This window comes from Kogia breviceps, chromosome 2 (assembly GCF_026419965.1).
Source record: "Kogia breviceps isolate mKogBre1 chromosome 2, mKogBre1 haplotype 1, whole genome shotgun sequence".
Taxonomy (NCBI): domain Eukaryota; kingdom Metazoa; phylum Chordata; class Mammalia; order Artiodactyla; family Physeteridae; genus Kogia; species Kogia breviceps.
In genome coordinates this window covers 169843186-169862146 of record NC_081311.1, presented here as the reverse complement: position 1 = coordinate 169862146, position 18961 = coordinate 169843186, and the positions used below count along the sequence as shown (strand labels likewise).

The following is an 18961-nucleotide window of genomic DNA, read 5'->3' as shown; positions in this document are numbered from 1 at the left end:
TAGCTGCTTGGCAGCACGTGGGATCTTCCCGGACTGGGGCGCGAACCCGTGTCCCCTGCATTGGCAGGCGGATTCTCAACCACTGCGCCACCTTGGAAGCCCCCAGGTCACTTTTTAGGATAAAAGTGTATACTATTAGTACCCCAGTTAATACATTATATTCAATATATATGAAGATATTTATGTTTATTAAAGCAATGTTAACTTTATGACAATGAGAAAGAACATTAGAACAAAACTTATTTTCACTTATCCTTAAATAATATCTCCGGGAAGAATTTTTGTGTAAATTGCGAAGTATGAGATTTGTTAACCAGTAGAAAAGTAGGTGGTAAGGTGGAAACTTAAAGTACTAGTTTGTTTCTGTATCTCTTTCTATAGCAGTCTGGGACTGAAACTGAGAAACTCTTCATGTAATTCTTGCTAGATCATTTTGAAAAGCAGACATGTTTGTGACCACAGCCTGTTAATGATGAATTTTGAGAAGAACGCTTTCAATCTTACTAGGATTTCATAAGGACCATGCTCTTCGTCTCCCATCAGAAGAAATAACAGTATTTGTGGTGATAAAGGTTTTTTATATAGTTACCAAACCATTTCAGTTTAATTCTTAATTTTTTTTAAAAAGAGTGATTTTGGCATGGAGATGATGACTAGGCTATGCAGTTCTATGCTGAGGAGAAAAAGGAAAGAGGAAAGAAAGAAGAGGAACTAGAAAATGATAATGCTTGAAGGAAAGTATGTGAGGGCCAGCTGTCATGTGTGGGGTTTCCTTTGGGCCGTGCTGCATGGCTTGTAGGATCTCAGTTCCCTGACCAGGGGTTGAACCCAGGCCACATCAGTGAAAGCCCAGAATCCTAACCACTTGGTCACCAGGGAACTCCCAGGGGTTTCCTTGACTGTGGGTTTTATTGTCCATCCCTGGCGAGGGGTCAAAAAAAAGACAAGACAGGTAGCTATCAGGCCAGCCACTCTGGGTGGAGTAGACTACATGCTACTCCACTGTAGATGGCATTTCTACTGAATACAATAAAACCTTGTATTCTTCCCTATATTTTAAATTCCCTGACATACAGATGGGAAGAGCCATTCATCAAAAAAGTTGGCTCTTAAACTAATGCTGTGACAGTTCTATTTTTTTTTTTTTTTTTTTGCGGTACGCGGGCCTCTCACTGTTGTGGCCTCTCCCGTTGCGGAGCACAGGCTCTGGACGCGCAGGCCCAGCGGCCACGGCTCAGGGGCCCAGCTGCTCCGCGGCACGTGGATCCTCCCGGACCGGGGCACGAACCTGCGTCCCCTGCATTGGCAGGCAGACTCTCAACCACTGTGCCACCAGGGAAGCCCAGACAGTTCTATTTTTATGTATGAAGCTGTCTTTAGAGAGAAAACAGGTTAAAACTATTGCATAGGGCTTCCCTGGTGGCGCAGTGGTTGGGAGTCTGCCTGCCGGACGCGGGTTTGTGCCCCGGTCCGGGAAGATCCCACGTGCCGTGGAGCGGCTGGGCCCGTGAGCCATGGCCCCGGAGCCTGTGCGTCCGGAGCCTGTGCTCTGCAACGGGAGAGGCCGCAGCAGTGAGAGGACCGCGTACCGCAAAAAAAACAAAACAAACAAAACAAACTATTGCATAACGTGGCTCGCTGCTAGCCAGTTGCTTTTTAACACTTCAGAAATTTTCAAAAAATATTTTACTTACTAAGTTGGTGGCTGAAACTTAAATTCTTGTTTATTTCCTCATTTTAGTTAACTACAGAGTCATCTATGCACCTGTATTACCCAAACGATGTTAATGGATTTTTCAACTTTATATTAAATCAGTTTTAAGTTTTAAGTGGTTGTTGAATCATCTGAAATTGTTTGTAAAATTTTATATGTATTTACATTTTTCTGGAAGAAGGTTCATGGCTTTTATCACATTCTCAATGACCTCCACTCCCACCCCGACTCCACCCCCTGCCAAAAAAAAAAACAAACCCAAAAAAACCACTCTACTAGGTTACCCATTTCTTGGCATCAAGGAGTATTTCTTATTATTTCCCATTTTGCCCCAGCACCATGGACACAGCAGATAATTATAATAAGTATTTGTTTATTTGAACTGATGAATAGATTGAGTTTTAATATGCTTTCAGTTATATTCAAGTTTTACTGAAAACATTACCTACATACTATTCTTCATTTCCACTGAGAGAAGGAGGATTAGGCCTTAAATTGCAGCGGAAGAATTTGGTTTGAGGTTAAAGGAGAATTTCCTAGCTGTTTCCCAAAACTTTGAAATAAGATACTGAATGGCTGTGGATCTCCTTCAGATGATAGCTTTAAAAACTGGATGGACACTATCTAAATGGATTCAATTGAAACAAATGAATAAGGAAGATAGCATTCTAATCTAATTCCATGATTCTACAAATAGACTATTCAGCATTCTTTTTCATTTGAAATCTATTTGATAATTATAAAGAGAAATTAAAATTTTAAAAGACTAATCATAATATTTACAAATTTATTTAAATAGACACTAAATAACTATTGACCCTTTCCCTGAATTTCTCTGTTGTAAACACCTTATCTTCCTTATTGTAGAAAGGTTGGAGAGAAAAAAAAGTGTCATTTAAAGAGATGGTGAGTTGGGACTTCCCTGGTGGTCCAGTGGTAAAGAATCCACCTTAACAACGCGGGGGACGCGGGTTCGATCCCTGGTCAGGGAACTAAGATCCCACATGCCACAGGGTAACTAAGCCTGTGTGCCACAACTCCTGAGCTCACGCGCCTCAACTAGAGAAGAGAAAACCCGCACGCCACAACTAGAGAGAAGCCTGCGTGCCACAACAAAAGATTCTGCATGCCTCAGCGAAGATCCCGCATGCCACAGCTAAGACCCGATGCAGCCAAAAATAATTTTTTTTTTTTTTTTTGGTGGTACGCGGGCCTCTCACTGCTGCGGCCTCTCCTGTTGCGGAGCACAGGCTCCCGACGCACAGGCTTAGCGGCCATGGCTCACGGGCCCAGCCGCTCCACGGCATGTGGGATCTTCCCAGGCCGGGGCATGAACCCATGTCCCCTGCATCGGCAGGCGGATTCTCAACCACTGCGCCACCAGGGAAGCCCAAAAATAAATTTTAAAATGTAAAAATCTTAAATATAAAAAAATTAAAAGGTGGTGAGTTAACTTACAAGGCACCCTACCCTGAAGTTCAGTGTGATTGTAGACTTAACTACAGGCAGTATAGCTGGTTACAGTTTGCCCTCACCTTAGTAGAGCTTGAAAAGAACAAGGATATTCCATCATTGTTTGAAGTTGTAGCCATTAAGATCTATTAAGATCTTGGGTCTCATAATTTTGAGTCCAGAATTGTGCCTTATCTTCAGGGTAATTCATTCCAAGAATGAGGCTCTGTTGGACCAAAAACAAATTCCTTTGAAGAGAGACAAAACAGAATTCTCTGCATTATTACTTTTTATTTCTTATCTTACCATGCCCATATTCATGTACCTAGCTTATTTTATAGTGAATTTATGTAAAACGAGCTCAGTCACTATACTTAATGTATTCAATATTTGGAAAGATATTTACTCCAAACTGTTACTATCTCAAGTGCTTTAAGTAAGCGTATATCTAAAAATTGAAGAAACTATAACCAAAATGATATGAAAACCAATTATACTTTTCATTAAGGCTATTACTTAGAAGAACTTTGGTTGTATTAACTATTATATGACAGTTCGCTTAATCATAAAAAAAAACTTTATTCATCTTTTTATTATAATTGAAGCCTGAATTTAATATGACTTATTAAACTTTGTTTTTTAAAGAGTTTGGATTCTGACAAGCCCCCGGAACCAATAAAAAGATCTCCTCTTCGCCAGGAAACAAACATGGCCAATTTTTCTTATCGCTTCTCCATATACAACTTGAATGGTAAGATGTAATTGGAAATAAAATGTAAAACAGTGTATTAAGTTATATAATGTGGAAATAATACAGTAACAATTACAAATAGCTCAATATGAAAACCATATATGGATAACTTGACTGAGTTCTTATATTTCTTGATTTGTACATTTTATTACTAATTCAAATGATCACAGAAAAAAACAAACTGGAACATAACTAAAATAGTTTTCTAGTTGAGTTATTAATAATTGACAAAGTACATACTCAGGTAGAATCCTACAACAAACTTAATTGCATTGTTGTATTTTCACTGGAATAAAGTCCAGTGAAAGTGAAATTACTTGTTATTAATTTAAAACCAGCGCCTCTGGCCTTTATTTAATGAACTCTACCTAGTCAGCTTTTAGTTCTTGGAACTGACATTTCAATCTGTAACTTTTTTAGGGCTTAACATTTCTCTTTTTATGCCCTCAGATCTTTAGGTATTAATATCTCCACCAGGGCAATGGTCATATTAACAACTTAGAGCCTCTGGTAAAAAATTGCATGGGGGATGTGGTTAAAACCATGGAACAGTATACAATTTTTCCATTATTTTTATCTTTCAACACATAATTTTATTCTCCTATGATTACTACAAATCTTAAAAGATGGACTCTTTGCTTCTAAAATTTTCTCTTGGAATTTAAAACAAAAAAACTGTTAGAAATCCTGTATTTGATAGGCGTTAGCCCCAATAGGATGAATTTTTTTGCTTTTCCCCTGGCATTCATTAACTGATTTATAATAGAATGTATAAATTCTAATTCATTGTGTTCTGGAAACATCATGCATGCTGTTCATTGCAGAAGCTCTGAATCAGGGAGAAACTGTGGATCTGGACGCCCTAATGGCCGATCTTTGCTCAATAGAGCAGGAGCTCAGCAGTATTGGTGCAGGAAATAGTAAGCGTCAAATCACAGAAACAAAAGCCACTCAGAAGTTACCTGCTAGCCGACATACATCAAAACATGGCACCTTGAAAGGATTGTCTTCTTCATCTAATAGGATAACTAAACCGTCTCATGCCAACTACTCCCTGGATGACATCACTGCACAGTTAGAACAGGCCTCCTTGAGCATGGATGAGGCTGCTCAGCAGTCTGTACTAGAAGATACTAAGTCCTTAGTAACTAATCAGCACAGGAGAACAGCATCAGCGGGCACAGTGAGTGATGCTGAAGTACGCTCTATTAGTAACTCCTCTCGTTCAAGCATCACTTCTGCAGCCTCTAGCATGGACTCTTTGGATATTGATAAAGTAACACGCCCTCAAGAACTGGATTTGACACATCAGGGGCAGCCAATTACTGAGGTAAGTGGATGGAACTTTCTTCCCTGGTATTTCAGTATTAAAATAAGGAAGAAATGATATTTTTAAAATGCAGTTCTAATCAACTTTCCAGTTTTTTCTACATTTAAAGTTTGTCAAGAATACCTCTGAGCTAAGCTTTAAAATCAGACTACAGAATATACTACCAGATATAGCAGTGTCATAAAGATGATTAAGAGATTTAGTTTCTTCAGTTTTATTCTTGTGACTATTTGAAGTCCTTAAATTAATGTCAGCTGTATGACATGATTAAAAAACTTGAAATATAATTTATATTTGATATTTTGTCAAGTTATGATAGCTATTAAGCTGCTAATAATTGCTTTCTAATATATGTTTATTACAAAGTAACCATTTGAGAAAATGACTCATATCCCCATTATTATTCTCCCAGTTCTAGCTCTCAGGGTTTACTCCATTTTGTCAAAGAGTCAGTGTGATGTAGTGGAAAGAGCCACTGGGCTTGGAATTGGAAAGCTTGGTTCCAAGTGTTTCACTACCCATCAGACCTACATGAGTTATTCAGTCTTTGTGAACTTCAATTTCTCATAAGTAAAGTGGAGCTAATAGTACATGGTCTACCTTCCTCATACTGTGGTTCAGAGAATCAGAAGTGATATAATATGCATGAACAGATTTTAAAAGATGAAGTTTTTCTGGAGGTGATGGGGTGAGGGTAAGGAATGGATCTGTGATAAAATAAGTTTAGTAAAAGCTGAGCTTGATGAAGGTGAATTCTTTATTGAGTTTTTTTCATCAAGGAGAAGGCAATTTTGTTATAAGGTAGCAGCAAGAAAGAAGAAAACATATGGGGCAGAATAAAGCCAGCCTTCCATTCAGTTTATATATATATAGTGCTCTCTAATACAGGGTAAAATAATGTATATTAATCAATACTAAGGTAAAATCTTATAAAACATTGTTTAAGGAGTTGCAGAGAAATTCAAAATTTACACCTATTACTCAACATTATTGATTTTCCCCCCATCGATTTAATTCATTAGGTTAATTTCCATCAGTCAGTAACTCTTGGTATCCACTAGTACTTTGTTCTAGGCACTGTGGAGCACAAAAGAAGCATGAATCATGGTAGTTTGGAGTTAAATTTTAAGTTTTATTGCTTGTAAAGAAAGTTAGCAAATTACATCAAAGAGTAAACTTTCATTTATTTAAAATGAAACTTTTCTAAGCGGTATATATTCTATAGAGAACTTGAAAAGTTATTTCTACCTTGTGATACTTGGGCATTATATTTAGCACCAGCTACTTAGCATGCATCACTTATATCTTTTAGACTTACCTGTTGGGACATGAGCAATATTTTATTAGGGGTGAGCTTGCTTGGTTATTCTGTGTTTTGTATGTTGATATTCCTTCTTTCCAATCAGATTATTTTGAGTTGGGTCAAAATGCATGAGGACAGGTTATGAACTAACTAAGAATCTTGGTGTATGTGTATGTGTGTGTTTCCATCTGTAAAATACACTCATTATAAAGTTCACTCTGTGAAGTACACTCATTATAAATAACAATTGAAGAGCAAATAAAGTAAAAAGTGAAGTATTCTAGCAAACACTTCACACAGTATCTAGTGGTATCCATGGGCAAGGATACCAGTGTTCAGTGGTATAATACTTAATATAAGACTTTAGTATAAGGTTTGGTGAGTAAGCCAGCAAAAAACAGGGAAAGGAGTTAAGTCTTCTCTGTCCAGCCTGTTCTTTTGCCTTGCCCAGATGGGTAGAAAAGTGATTTAACGAATCTGGACTTGTTTCAATGTACTTTTTTTGGATCTAGTCTGTTCCAATTCAAACCAAGAAAACTAAGGGAGGCTTGCTAGATCCCAAACCAGTGTATCAAATTACCACCAGACTCAAATACAATTTTTATTTATTTATTTTTTTTTTTGTGGTACACGGGCCTCTCACTGTTGTGGCCTCTCCCGTTGCGGAGCACAGGCTCTGGACGCGCAGGCTCAGCGGCCATGGCTCACGGGCCCAGCCTCTCCGCGGCATGTGGGATCTTCCCAGACCGGGGCACAAACCTGTGTCCCCTGCATCGGCAGGTGGACTCTCAACCACTGCGCCACCAGGGAAGCCCAACAAATACAATTTTTAAAAAAATACTTTAATTAGTTTTGCATGCATGGAGTTAGAGAGTCATATAGTTCTAGGGACTTACCTGGTGGCACAGCAGTTAAGAATCCGCCTGCCAATGCAGGGGACAGGGTTCGATCCCTGGTCTGGGAAGATCCCACATGCCACGGAGCACCTAAGCCTGTGCGCCACAACTACTGAGCCTGCGCTCTAGAGCCCGCGAGCCACAACTACTGAAGCCTGTGGCGTGCTCCGCAACAAGAGAAGCCACCACAACAAAGAGTAGCCCCCGTCGCCTCAACTAGTTAAAGCCCGCATGCAGCAACGAAGACCCAAAGCAGCCAGAAATTTTAAAAAATAATTAATTAATTAATTTAGAAAACAGTCATATAGTTCTAAAGAGACTTGTTACCAAAAAAACTTTGCTACACATGCACACACACACACTCATGCACCCTGTATTCTTCTCGCAGAGGTATGTGCTTTCTACTCTTTTAGCTGATTCTTAGTGTATTTACCTATCATTAAATCTATAAGTATATCACTATTTCTTGATTTTTTTTTTCAGTTGTATATATTACCTGCTGTCTTCTCACTTTGGAAATTAGGATATAGTGCTCCTTAGACAGTTCCCCTCTTTTCTCCCCTCCCATTCCCCCATCCTTCCAATATATTTGGGTTGGGTAACTATTCAGTGTTTATATTATCATGACTATATACATGCAATTTACTGCTGAACTGTATATATTGTTACATTTCCTTTTGGGGACATTACCTTTTACTTTTCCTGGAATTAAGAATTTTCTTTAGATTTCAAAATAGCTTTTTGTATGTTTATCACTATTTCTACTCCAAACTTTCTCCCAGTTGATTAAATCTCTTACTTGGTTTGAACAAAATTGATGTTCTATTAATTTCATCTTCTTAAAATTCTTCTTTGTCTTTTGTAGTCTTTATTCTAGTATCATTCTTAGGTCTTTTCTCTCAGGTGGGTAAGCTTCTCTAGAGAAGATTCTTCCAGTCCCCTGCATGGAGGGCATATGCTTGGCTGCCAGTGCTTTAGCACTCATTTGGGAAAGAAGGCATGGGTTGTGGGGTGGTCCTCAACACAACCTTCCATTTCATCCTTTTAGGTCAAGGCTATTGACATCTGGGCTAGATAATTCTTTGTTGTGGGAGCTATCCTGTGCATTGTAGGATGTTTAGCAGCATCCCTGGCATCTCCCCACTAGGTGCCAGTACTACATACATCCCTCCAGTTGTGACAACTAGAAATGTCTCCAGACATTGCTACGTGTTCCCTGTGAGGTAAAATTGCCCCCATTTGAGAATCACTGTGTAAGTAGAAAGGGTTAATAATAGCAGGTGTGAGCCCTTTTTTTTTCATGGGAAATGACCTTGGATTTTCCTTCTCCTGGCATTCTTTACTAGAAACTTGATTAATGAAATATATAACGTATCCAGGTAATATTGTTTATTGTAAATTGATGCTGATTGGTGAGTGCATATGGATCAGGAAGACTGTGAGTGAACTATAGAAGCCTGTGAAAAGACACTGAACTTGACTCCTGTTGTGCAATGTGTGACTCTTGTAAGTGAGCATGAACATATCCCTCCAGGGGCCCTGGAACCTACACTCATTGGCTGCTAAAATTTGCTCCTGGTTCCTGTGGAGCATGAAGTTTCCCTAAGCCAGAGTGATTTCTGTACTTATTCACATGATCTCTTTCTCTTACAGCGGTGGGTCCAAAAAAGGCCCCTGGTGGGCTGAATAAACCCCTTCTGAAGATAGCATGCCTCATGCTAGCATGCTGTCTTTGTCTTTCTGCAGAACTAAATGAACCTGGTGCCAAGCTGTGGTCTTTGGGGTCCTATGAATGAATATCAGTCTGAACCTGAGACTGCTGCTGGTAGCAGGAAAGGAAGAAATCTGGAAATTAACTGCTTTCTTAAATATGCTTTCAAGCAGTCCTGCTTTTAGTCCCACCTTCACTTCTGCTGATTCTGGAGTCATTTGAGGTTACAGAATGTAAATTGGGGTGCTCCTCTGCTTTTCTCCAGTGCTGGCTTAGCATTCAGCTTTCCTTGGGCCTGCTGAGTTTTTTTTTTTTTTTTACCACTCAGCCATATGCTTTCTAGCTTCCAAATTTTCGTCATGTCTTCTTATGAGTTTGTCTTTAAAACAGCAGCAACAACCAAAACCCTTTATCTTTGTTTTAGTGAGATTTGGGGAGGGATTGGAACTACCTCATTGGCCATTCACAGTCTCCTTTTCATGTCTACTGTCTCTTGACCTTGAAGTGCCCCAAGGTGCAGTCCTCAGACTACTTTTGTGATCTTACACACTGACAACTACTCCTTTTGTGATCTTACACACTGACAACTCCCAAATTTTAATACCCTATCTCATTTATTTAAGGCACATTTCCCCCCCCCTACATCTTAGTGCCTCTAAAAACAATGGTTCTCAACTGGGAGCTATTTTGTCCCCCAGAGGACGTTCAGCAATGTCTGGAGACGTTTTTGGTTGTCAGTGATAGAAGGGTGCGCCTGGCATCTGGTGGGTAGGGGCCAGGGGTGCTGCTAAAATCCTGCAATGCACAGCACAGCCTCCACAGCAAACAAGTATCTGACCCAAAATAGTGCCAAGATTGAGGAGCCATATTCTAAATCAGGTGGCATCGGTTACTCACTGTCAGCAAGATGGCAATTACACTGTGTTGTGTGAAGCTGTCTGTTGACAGTTTCTGATAAAGATCAAGAAATACCAGCATTAAATCATCTTAGATTCAAGGGAATACAGGTTTCTTTAGCCAGTGCCTCTCCCCTGAACTCCAGGCTCATGCATCCTATTTCTAATCAATATCTCTTATTTGGTTATCTAATAGGTAACTCAGATTTAACTGGTCTAAAACTGAAGCCCTGATTTTTTTCTCCCAAACTTATTCCTCCTGCAGTCTTCTCCATCTCAGTTAATGGCTATTCTGTCCTTCCAGTTCATCAAGCAAAACCCTTGGAGTCTTTATCTCCTTCTCTTTTTTTTTTTTCCCCCACCCTGCTTCCAATCCAGCAGCCAGTTCTGTTGCCTTTACTTCAGATTATATCCAGAATTTGATCACTTCTCACCAACTTCACTGCCACCAAGCCAACCCTGTCTTGTTAAAGATTTTTGCAATAGCCTCCCGATTAGTCTTCTGTGTTCACCGTTCCCTTAACAGTCTGTTATCCACATGGCAGCCAGAGTGGTCCTATTAAAGGTAAGTCAGATCTTTCCCCTCCTCCTTTCAAAGCCAAAGGCTTTGTATCTTACTGAGCATGAAACCAAAATCCCTACAGTGGTCTGCAGGGCCTTACCAGATCTGCTTTCCTGTTGCCTGCTCCTGTATTCCTTTCTTTCCTCCCTCCCTTACTCTGTCAACCGTACTGCCTCCCAGCTGTTCGTTGCCAGAAGTCAGAGCTTGCCTCAGAGCCTTTTCTCTTGTCCCCCTGCCTGGATGCCCTTTCCTGTGATAGTACCCCTTTACTACCTTTAGGGATTTGCTCAAATGTCACTTTCCCAGTGAGGCCTTCTGTGTTCACCCTATTTTAAAATTGAACTCCTCTTCCTCTGCCCTGTGATACTTTTTAATCTCCCTTTTCTGCTTTATATTTCTCTTTATTTTATCACCATTTAAAATACTATATATTTTACTTAAAAAAAATTTATGTGTGTATGTATGTATGTATGTTTGGCTGCGTTGGGTCTTCATTGCTGCGTGCAGGCTTTCTCTGATTGCGGCGAGCGGGGGCTACTCTTCATTGCGGTGCGTGGGCTTCTCATTGCAGTGTCTTCTCTTGTGGGGAATGGGCTCTAGGGGCACGGGCTCAGTAGTTGTGGCTCGCGGGTTCTAGAGCGCAGGCTCAGTAGTTGTGGCGCATGGGCTTAGTTGTTCCGTGGCATGTGGGATCTTCCCAGACCAGGGCTGGAACATGTGCCCCCTGCATTGGCAGGTGGATTCTTAACTACTGTGCCACCAGGGAAGTCCTTTACTTCTTTTATTTTGCTCATCTGTCTTCTCCCACTTGAATGTGAGCTCCAGGAGGAGAGGAATTTTTTGAAAATTTTCTTTGATTCCTAATGTGTCTTTAGCACCTAGAACATTATTTGGCTCGTAAGAAGCAGTCAGATATTTGAATGAGCATTTAAATATATGCACATGTTCAATCCATCTTTGTCTAGAAGTCTTGCACTCTAAAATTATCAGCAATTATTTTCTTTCAAGATGGTAGACGGAGTGCCATGAGTGAAGTAATATGTAAAAGTTCTGATAGTGAAACTTTTTTTTTAGACACCACTAAGTTCTTTAGAGGAAGTAATTAAATCTGTTTTAAGAAACCTAGGACAATAGTTACTTGCACTGAAGTTTGGTGATACAAATACCAGTTGGAAAAATCAGTTTGAGATTGGTACTGTTTCATCCTGGGGATGTGGGTATTCAAATTGCCCATTCAAAAATGAATAATTCTGTGGCTTATCTTTCTGCCTCCTTGCTCTCTGAAGCCAGCAGGGATAGGCACAGTATAATTTCACATCAGGGAGAGTATGTCTTTTTCCCCTCCTTTCTCTTTCTTGACTTTTGTTGAAATACTGTGCTTCCAGGCACTTCACATATGTTTATTTCATTTAAGCGTCCTGCTATCCCTTTGGTACAGGCATTATTCCAAAGAAGAGATTAAGTAGGTCAGATAACTGGGAAGTCTATATTTGAGTTCGAAAACATTTGCCTCCCAACTTTTATCAATATAAAAATAAATAAAGTGAAGCTGATTATCAAAAATGATTATTCCCTGAATGTTAAAGAATGCTTTACGCATAAAAATATTTTCCGTGGATAAACGTAAAAATGAATTACAGAATAATTTTAGTTAGTATTCTTATGAAATCCATCAGTAATGTTCATTTGCTAAGTTTTTAAAATTAGAATTCATTGTAGTTGAAGTAAATTAGGGCTCTTTATATCTAAAGCAATGTGAAATAAATGTTGAAGCTGACTTGCTGGTACTTTTATTCACATTAACTGATAAAACAATTTTTAATAAGACAGCAGTTTTCAAATTTAAATAGTAATTTCATGTTATAAATTTTATATAAAGTAGGGTCTACTGATAAAAGGTTAGTGCTAAAATATACCTGTATGTTTATTTTCTGGTGGGATTTAAACTAATGATTCCTCTGAATTTGGAATTTTATACACAAAAATGTGTTTTTAAAATGAAAATGCTTTTAGAAGCTTTTACTGAAGTTTATGGTAGATTCAAAAAGTTTTGCTGAATCTTTAAGGATATTTGATGATCGTATTATAAATATTTTGATAGGAAAAATTCCCTAAATATCTGAGCTACTAAAACTTTTCAGTGTTATATATTTTTTCCTTATGTATATAGGTGTTTTTAAATGAACTATTTCATGGATACACCATTATAACTTGTGATATGCAACACAGCATAACATAGCTTCAGTGTAATTCCTTTACTTCTTTCCCTTTCCCAAACTATTTCAGGAATTAATGTGTGCAGAAATTTTGAGGTATTGGAAAGAAAACAGCAATTGTGTTATAATATCGGGTAGCATTGCCATTGAAGTCCCAAATTATTCTTAGAAAACAACCTTTTGCTCTGAAGTATTAACCAGGTGGGAGCACAGGGCTTTCTGAAACTTTAAGAGGCCCACATATCTAAAAGATTGGGGTTGTTAATTATTACAGCTACATTTTGCCTAAAATTCTAGTGGCTATGTTGCTATATCTCACTGAAATTTATTCACATGTACCAACTTGGTGTTTAATTCTAGATTTCACTGGCCTAGTGAGATTAATAGAAGGAATAGGTATCAGATCAAAGAAGAACTGAAGATTGGTGAAAGCCAGGGGAAAAGCCTGGTCATCACTCATAAACACTTTTCAGACACACCACCCAGTCAACACTGGCATATATGCCCTGATCCTTATTGTGTGGGTTTCTTAGAAACATATGCAGCGTTTCCTTGAGGAAGTGAAAATGCATCTTTATTTGGTTTTAGGTCTGTTTTGTTTTTCTTTTCTGTTTTGTTTTGTGTTGGGAGAGCTGGTAAAGGACCTTATACTGGCTATATAATGGCCAGTTACATATCTAGGAGAGGAATAAATGGAAGGGGGGGGGAAAGAAAATAATATCAGCTACTATATTGAGTGCTTATTCTGTGTTGGGCATTGTGCTTTACATGCTTAACACACTGAATCTGTACAGTGCCTTGTGGAATAGGTACCATTATCTCTATTTTACAATGAAAGGAACTAAGGCAGAGTGACTAAATAACTTTCCCAAGGGTTTGAACCCAGACAGTCTGGTTATAGAGCTCATACAGCAATACCTTGCTGTTTCATCACAGAATTGAAGGAGGATCAAGACAAGGCTAGACTGGCCAGTGCTTCTCAGATCCAGACCTAGAGACAGAGCTACATGGGCAGTAGAAAAAAGGCAGAGATTTATGCAGTAACATCCCCATCTTGTGGTGTTTTAGTATATTCCCGAATATATTGTTAAAATTTAACAGCTATAAGCTAGCTCTAATATAAATGAATTGAGGCTTAAATAAAATTCAGATGATGGCTGGTGGTTTCCTACTTTTGATATAATAGTAATATAATTATCACTCATTAATGTTTATAGCAACTTGTAGAGATAAATGCTGTCATTACACCATTTTACACATGAGGAAACAGGTTAAATAATAAGCCCAGAGTCACATTGTCAGGAAACGACTGAGCTGGGGCTTGAAACGGGCCCTCCGGCCGCAGGGACTGGATTCTTAACCATCATGCTATATTTATTTTAAATATTTGCGAAGAGCACATACACATATCAGTAAGAGATGATTAACGTTTTATTGAAGCATTAGTGTGTGTTCACAAACCTCCACTTTCTTCCAGTTGTTATCTAAGGTGTAAGCTACCAAAACGAAGTGTTTTATTTTGTAACCATGGTTTTGGTAGAAGGTCATTTCTTGATTATGGTTGGGCTCCTGTGTTCAGATCAATGCTTCTCTATACATCCTCCCCCCACAAAATTCTGGCTCATAAATGGTACTTTTAACACGTTACAGATTCAGTTCAAGAAAGTAGTGATCCATAACTTGCTTTGCAGAGATTTGTGGAGACTTTTTGAGAGATTGATAGAGAATGTGATAACTTTATAACAAATGAAAGTTTTTGAAACTGAGAAGGTATGGAGCAAAATTTGTGTGCAGAATTGACCTTCACATTCACTTCTCATGTGTTTTGAGCACAACTTTTAGATTTATGAAAGTAGTGATGAAGAAAAGATAAAAATTAGATTTGGGAAGATAACTTTTTTTAAAAAAAATATTTTTATTTATTTATTTTTGGCTGCATTGGGTCTTCGTTGCTGTGTGCGGGCTTTCTCTAGTTGTGGAGAGCGGGGGTTGCTCAGCAGTTGTGGCGCAGGGGCTTAGCCGCTCCGCGGCATGTGGGATCTTCCCGGACCAGGGCTCGAACCTGTGTCCCCCACATTGGCAGGCAGATTCTTAACCACTGCGCCACCAGGGAAGTCCCAAGATAACTTTTTTGTAGTATTTAAATATTTTATGGAAATGCAACCTATTTAACATTAAATAAATGATTTCTATCATTCCATAATCCCTTTTCATCTTTATGAAGGTGATAACATTTAATCTCTGTTTGCATATGTACTGTTTTCTATTGTCTTTGTTACTTCCCATATGTATATTCATTTTTGGTAAGGATATGTTGAATTTTAATAATATAATGTTCCATCATACTGTTTAACATGGCACATAGGCAGCCATCTTTTGTTGAACACCTTGGATTGTGATTTTTTTTTAACTAACCAATAAGTGTTTAGAAATATGATGGGAGCTTGTGTGAGATTGAGCCTAGAGAGAATATATATTTTTTAAACTTTTTATTTTGAAATAATGTCAAATTTACAAAAATTTGAAAGAATAGTACAAAGAACTCATGAAACTCTTTACTCATGTTCACTAATTTTTAACGTTTTGCCACACTTTATTCTTTTTTCTGTATATACATTTTTTTCCTGAACCATCTGAGAGTTGGTTGCATTTATCATGCCTTTTTAGCCCTTAGTACTTAAGTCTTTATTTCCTAAAAATGAGGATAATGGCATTACAGATTTGATAGGCCTCCCATTGATGCAGTGATTGACACAGTGCTATAGGATATGTTGACTGAGAAAATGTATAGAGGGGGAAGCAAAAACAGTCTTGATCTGGCATGAAAGCCAAGAAGTAATAGTTATTCATACATTCCATAAATATTGGATCACCTAAACACTGTATCGGGCTGTAAGGGGTAAAGCTGCGAACATAATACACAACGTCCTTAGGAGATTATAATTTATTGTCTGAGGAGAGGGGTGTCAATACAGACAACCAAAGAAGCAATTTTAGTACGGTGAGGAAAGTACTATGATAGGAAAGACAGAAACCTTGGTTAAAAGGTCATTGATGACTTTGAGAATGAATTACAGAATGCATTACAACTCAAAGGATGAAGACTTTGAAGAGGAAAGGTAGATGCTAGATTGCAGGGAATTAAGGGATAAGTGCAAGCGGTACACCGTAGCTGAATTCAAAAGTAAAAAATAATGAAAGTAAAAAATAATAGTTTAACAAGAGGAGGGTACCCAGAAGAATTGAATGTTTTTCTGTCCTTCTCAGCCCCGGTAAGCTAGACCACTTGAGTGTCAGAGACTGAGATATTAGAAGGGGAATGAGTGGGATGTAGGACATGGTTAGCTTTGGAGGGGAAAAAAGGGTATTTACTCATGTAGAAGTGGAGAGAAGGATGAGAGTATGGTTGTAGTTGTAGGATACATTTTAGGGGTGAAGATCCTCATGATAGATGTGATTTTCTTATAAATGGAAGGAAGTGAGGTCATAGGAAGAGGTTGAAGGATGAAATCAGGAAGTTGAAGAACTTGGAAACTACTTGTTCTCTCTAAGAACAAGCTTAGAGGGAATGACTTAGAGGAGAAAAGATTAAGAGTACTGCCAAAGAACAGTTAAGGCCCAGTTGGGGTTCAGTATGAATTGGTACTGGACACACTGTTTCTGTGTAGTTCTCCGATAGAGCTCTACTGTCCAGAAGGAGAGTGAGGTTATCCTTAAATTATCAAGGGTTAGGATCGTCTGGTTCTTACCTTTTCTATTTTTGCACAGTATAATGAGGTGCATGTAACTTTTCATTACTATTTTGTTTCAGTGATTCATTTCAGTGATCTTTTTCTCTTCCTGCATGATAATGAGAACTGCCCTTTTCCACCTCCTTTACCTATCATTTTCTTCCTTCCTGCATTTTCACAGCATGCTATTTCTCTGAGATGTCCCAGCAAGCAGGCCAAGCGTCATATTGACTTCACAGAAGAACAGGCTGAGCTGACACCTGTAAGTTCTGTAAACATGTCCATTGGGACTACTTAAATTTTATCAGCAAAGAAAGAGGAATGCATTCTCTAGAACTCCTGATGGTGAACCTTGTCATATATCTCAATTTTTTGAACACAAACAAAGCTTAATAAATAAGCAGAAACAAATGAGCAACTGTATGATACAGTTACCATTGAATATTAAAACTCATGGTAAGATTATGTTGGTGGTTGTATATCTGGTATAGAGAAATTTTATATCAGAACTTTTTAATTCTTAAGCTAAGGGCTTCTGTAAATTTCTCAAGATATTACTAAATTTAGCTGTTCTTCAGAATGGGGATATCAAGTGTAATGACTCTTCTGCACTGATGCTTAAGAGAAAACCTAATTTCTTCAAAAATATGTCCTCTGGGCTTCCGTGGTGGTGTAGTGGTTGGGAGTCTGCCTGCCAGTGCAGGGGACATGGGTTCGGGCCCTGGTCTGGGAAGATCCCACATGCCACGGAGCAACTAAGCCCGTGAGCCACAACTACTGAGCCTGCGCGTCTGGAGCCTGTGCTCCGCAACAAGAGAGGCCGCGACAGTGAGAGGCCCGTGCACTGCGATGAAGAGTGGCCCCCGCTCGCTGCAACTGGAGAAAGCCCTCGCACAGAAACGAAGACCCGAAACCGCCAAAAATTAATTAATTAATTAATTTTAAAAATGTATTCTCTGGTCAGTCGTTGACAAACCTGGACGCTTCAGAGCTGCGCTGTGCCACACGGTAGCCACTAGCTACGTGAGGCTATTAAACACTTCAAATGTTAATCCAAATTAAGACGTGCTATCAAGATAAAAACACATACTGGGGCTTCCCTGGTGGCGCAGTGGTTGAGAATCCGCCTGCCGATGCAGGGGACACGGGTTCGTGCCCCGGTCCGGGAAGATCCCACATGCCGCCGAGCGGCTGGGTCCGTGAGCCATGGCCGCTGAGCCTGCGCGTCCGGAGCCTGTGCTCCGCAACGGGAGAGGCCACAACAGTGAGAGGCCCGCGTATCACAAAAAAAAAAAAAAAAAAAAAAAAAAAAAAAAAAACCACATACTGGATTTTGAAGACTTAGTATGAAAAAAAGAATGTAAAATAAAAGATGCTAATATTAGTTTATTTCATCATTTTCTTTTTACTTTTCTAAAAAAGTGGTTACTAGAAAACTTTAAATTACATTTGTAGTTCATATTGTATTTCCATTAGACAGTGCTGCTTCAGAGTCATCTATGAAGCATTAAAAAAAAAAAAAAATCCCTGACCCCCACGCAGTTGAATCAGATTCCCTCTGACCCTACCTTTCTCCCCTCCTCTTCCTCCTTTCTTTCCTCCCTCCCTCCCTCCCTCCCTTCCTATCCTTTAAAAATACTGGTAGTAACCCAGTGAATTGATTCCACAACCCACTAATGGGTTATATCCTGCTTAGTGAAAAACACTTCTCCAACCTTACCTTTGGCCCCTCGCCTACATTCTTAAGCATCAGCCACTTGTACTGTAACATTTGCATTGTCGTCTACTTGTCTCTTCCGCCTAGGCAGCAGTTCTCAGTCCTTTCAGTCCCAATACCCCTATTTTATAACAAATAATTTATAACACTACTTTTACTATCCCAAATGAAATTCATAGATAATATAACTTACCTACATACCTGGTTTTTTTTTTAGTGAATTTAATGCCCTTCAACACCTAGTATGAAGGAGAAATAGCCAAAAATAATTTATAATATAATTTATAATACTATAATGTATCTATTTCAGGTTTTAAATTATTGGCCATTTAAAAACTATTAAAAGACACAATGAAATAGTCAAATCCTATACCTACTTATAATTAAGAACTTTGGATTTAAGAAAAGTGATATCAGAAGTCATTTTTACAGGAAAAACAAAGCAGAAATATGAGTGGACCCAGAATTAAAACATGTTATGGCACATAATAGAGTGCACACTGATACTACCAGTTCTCCTATTGGCAAATCTTACTTCAAGCTGGGTTTCCATTGGTGAAATGATTTTCCAACATAATGAATAATTCTTGGTAAATGTTGAACGGGAATTAAGTGCCGGCTTCCCTCAATTTATTTTACATGGTAAATAGCATTCCTGGAAGAGTCACTGAATATCAAAATT

The 18961-nt window shown here is 38.8% G+C and overlaps 1 protein-coding gene across 6 annotated transcripts in view; it reads left to right on the top strand.

Moving 5' to 3' along the window:
- Window positions 1–18961, top strand: part of RAPH1 (Ras association (RalGDS/AF-6) and pleckstrin homology domains 1) — a 90669-nt gene that overhangs the window by 33518 nt on the left and 38190 nt on the right. For 5 of the 6 annotated variants that reach the window (XM_067026645.1, XM_059053365.2, XM_067026646.1 and 2 more), the window contains exons 3-4: window positions 3812–3917; window positions 4742–5247. In XM_067026645.1, the coding sequence (XP_066882746.1) occupies window positions 3812–3917; window positions 4742–5247 (612 nt within the window). Of the gene's footprint in view, window positions 1–3811; window positions 3918–4741; window positions 5248–16743; window positions 16825–18961 lie in introns of all 6 variants that reach the window. The other variant, XM_067026647.1, reaches the window with a different exon arrangement.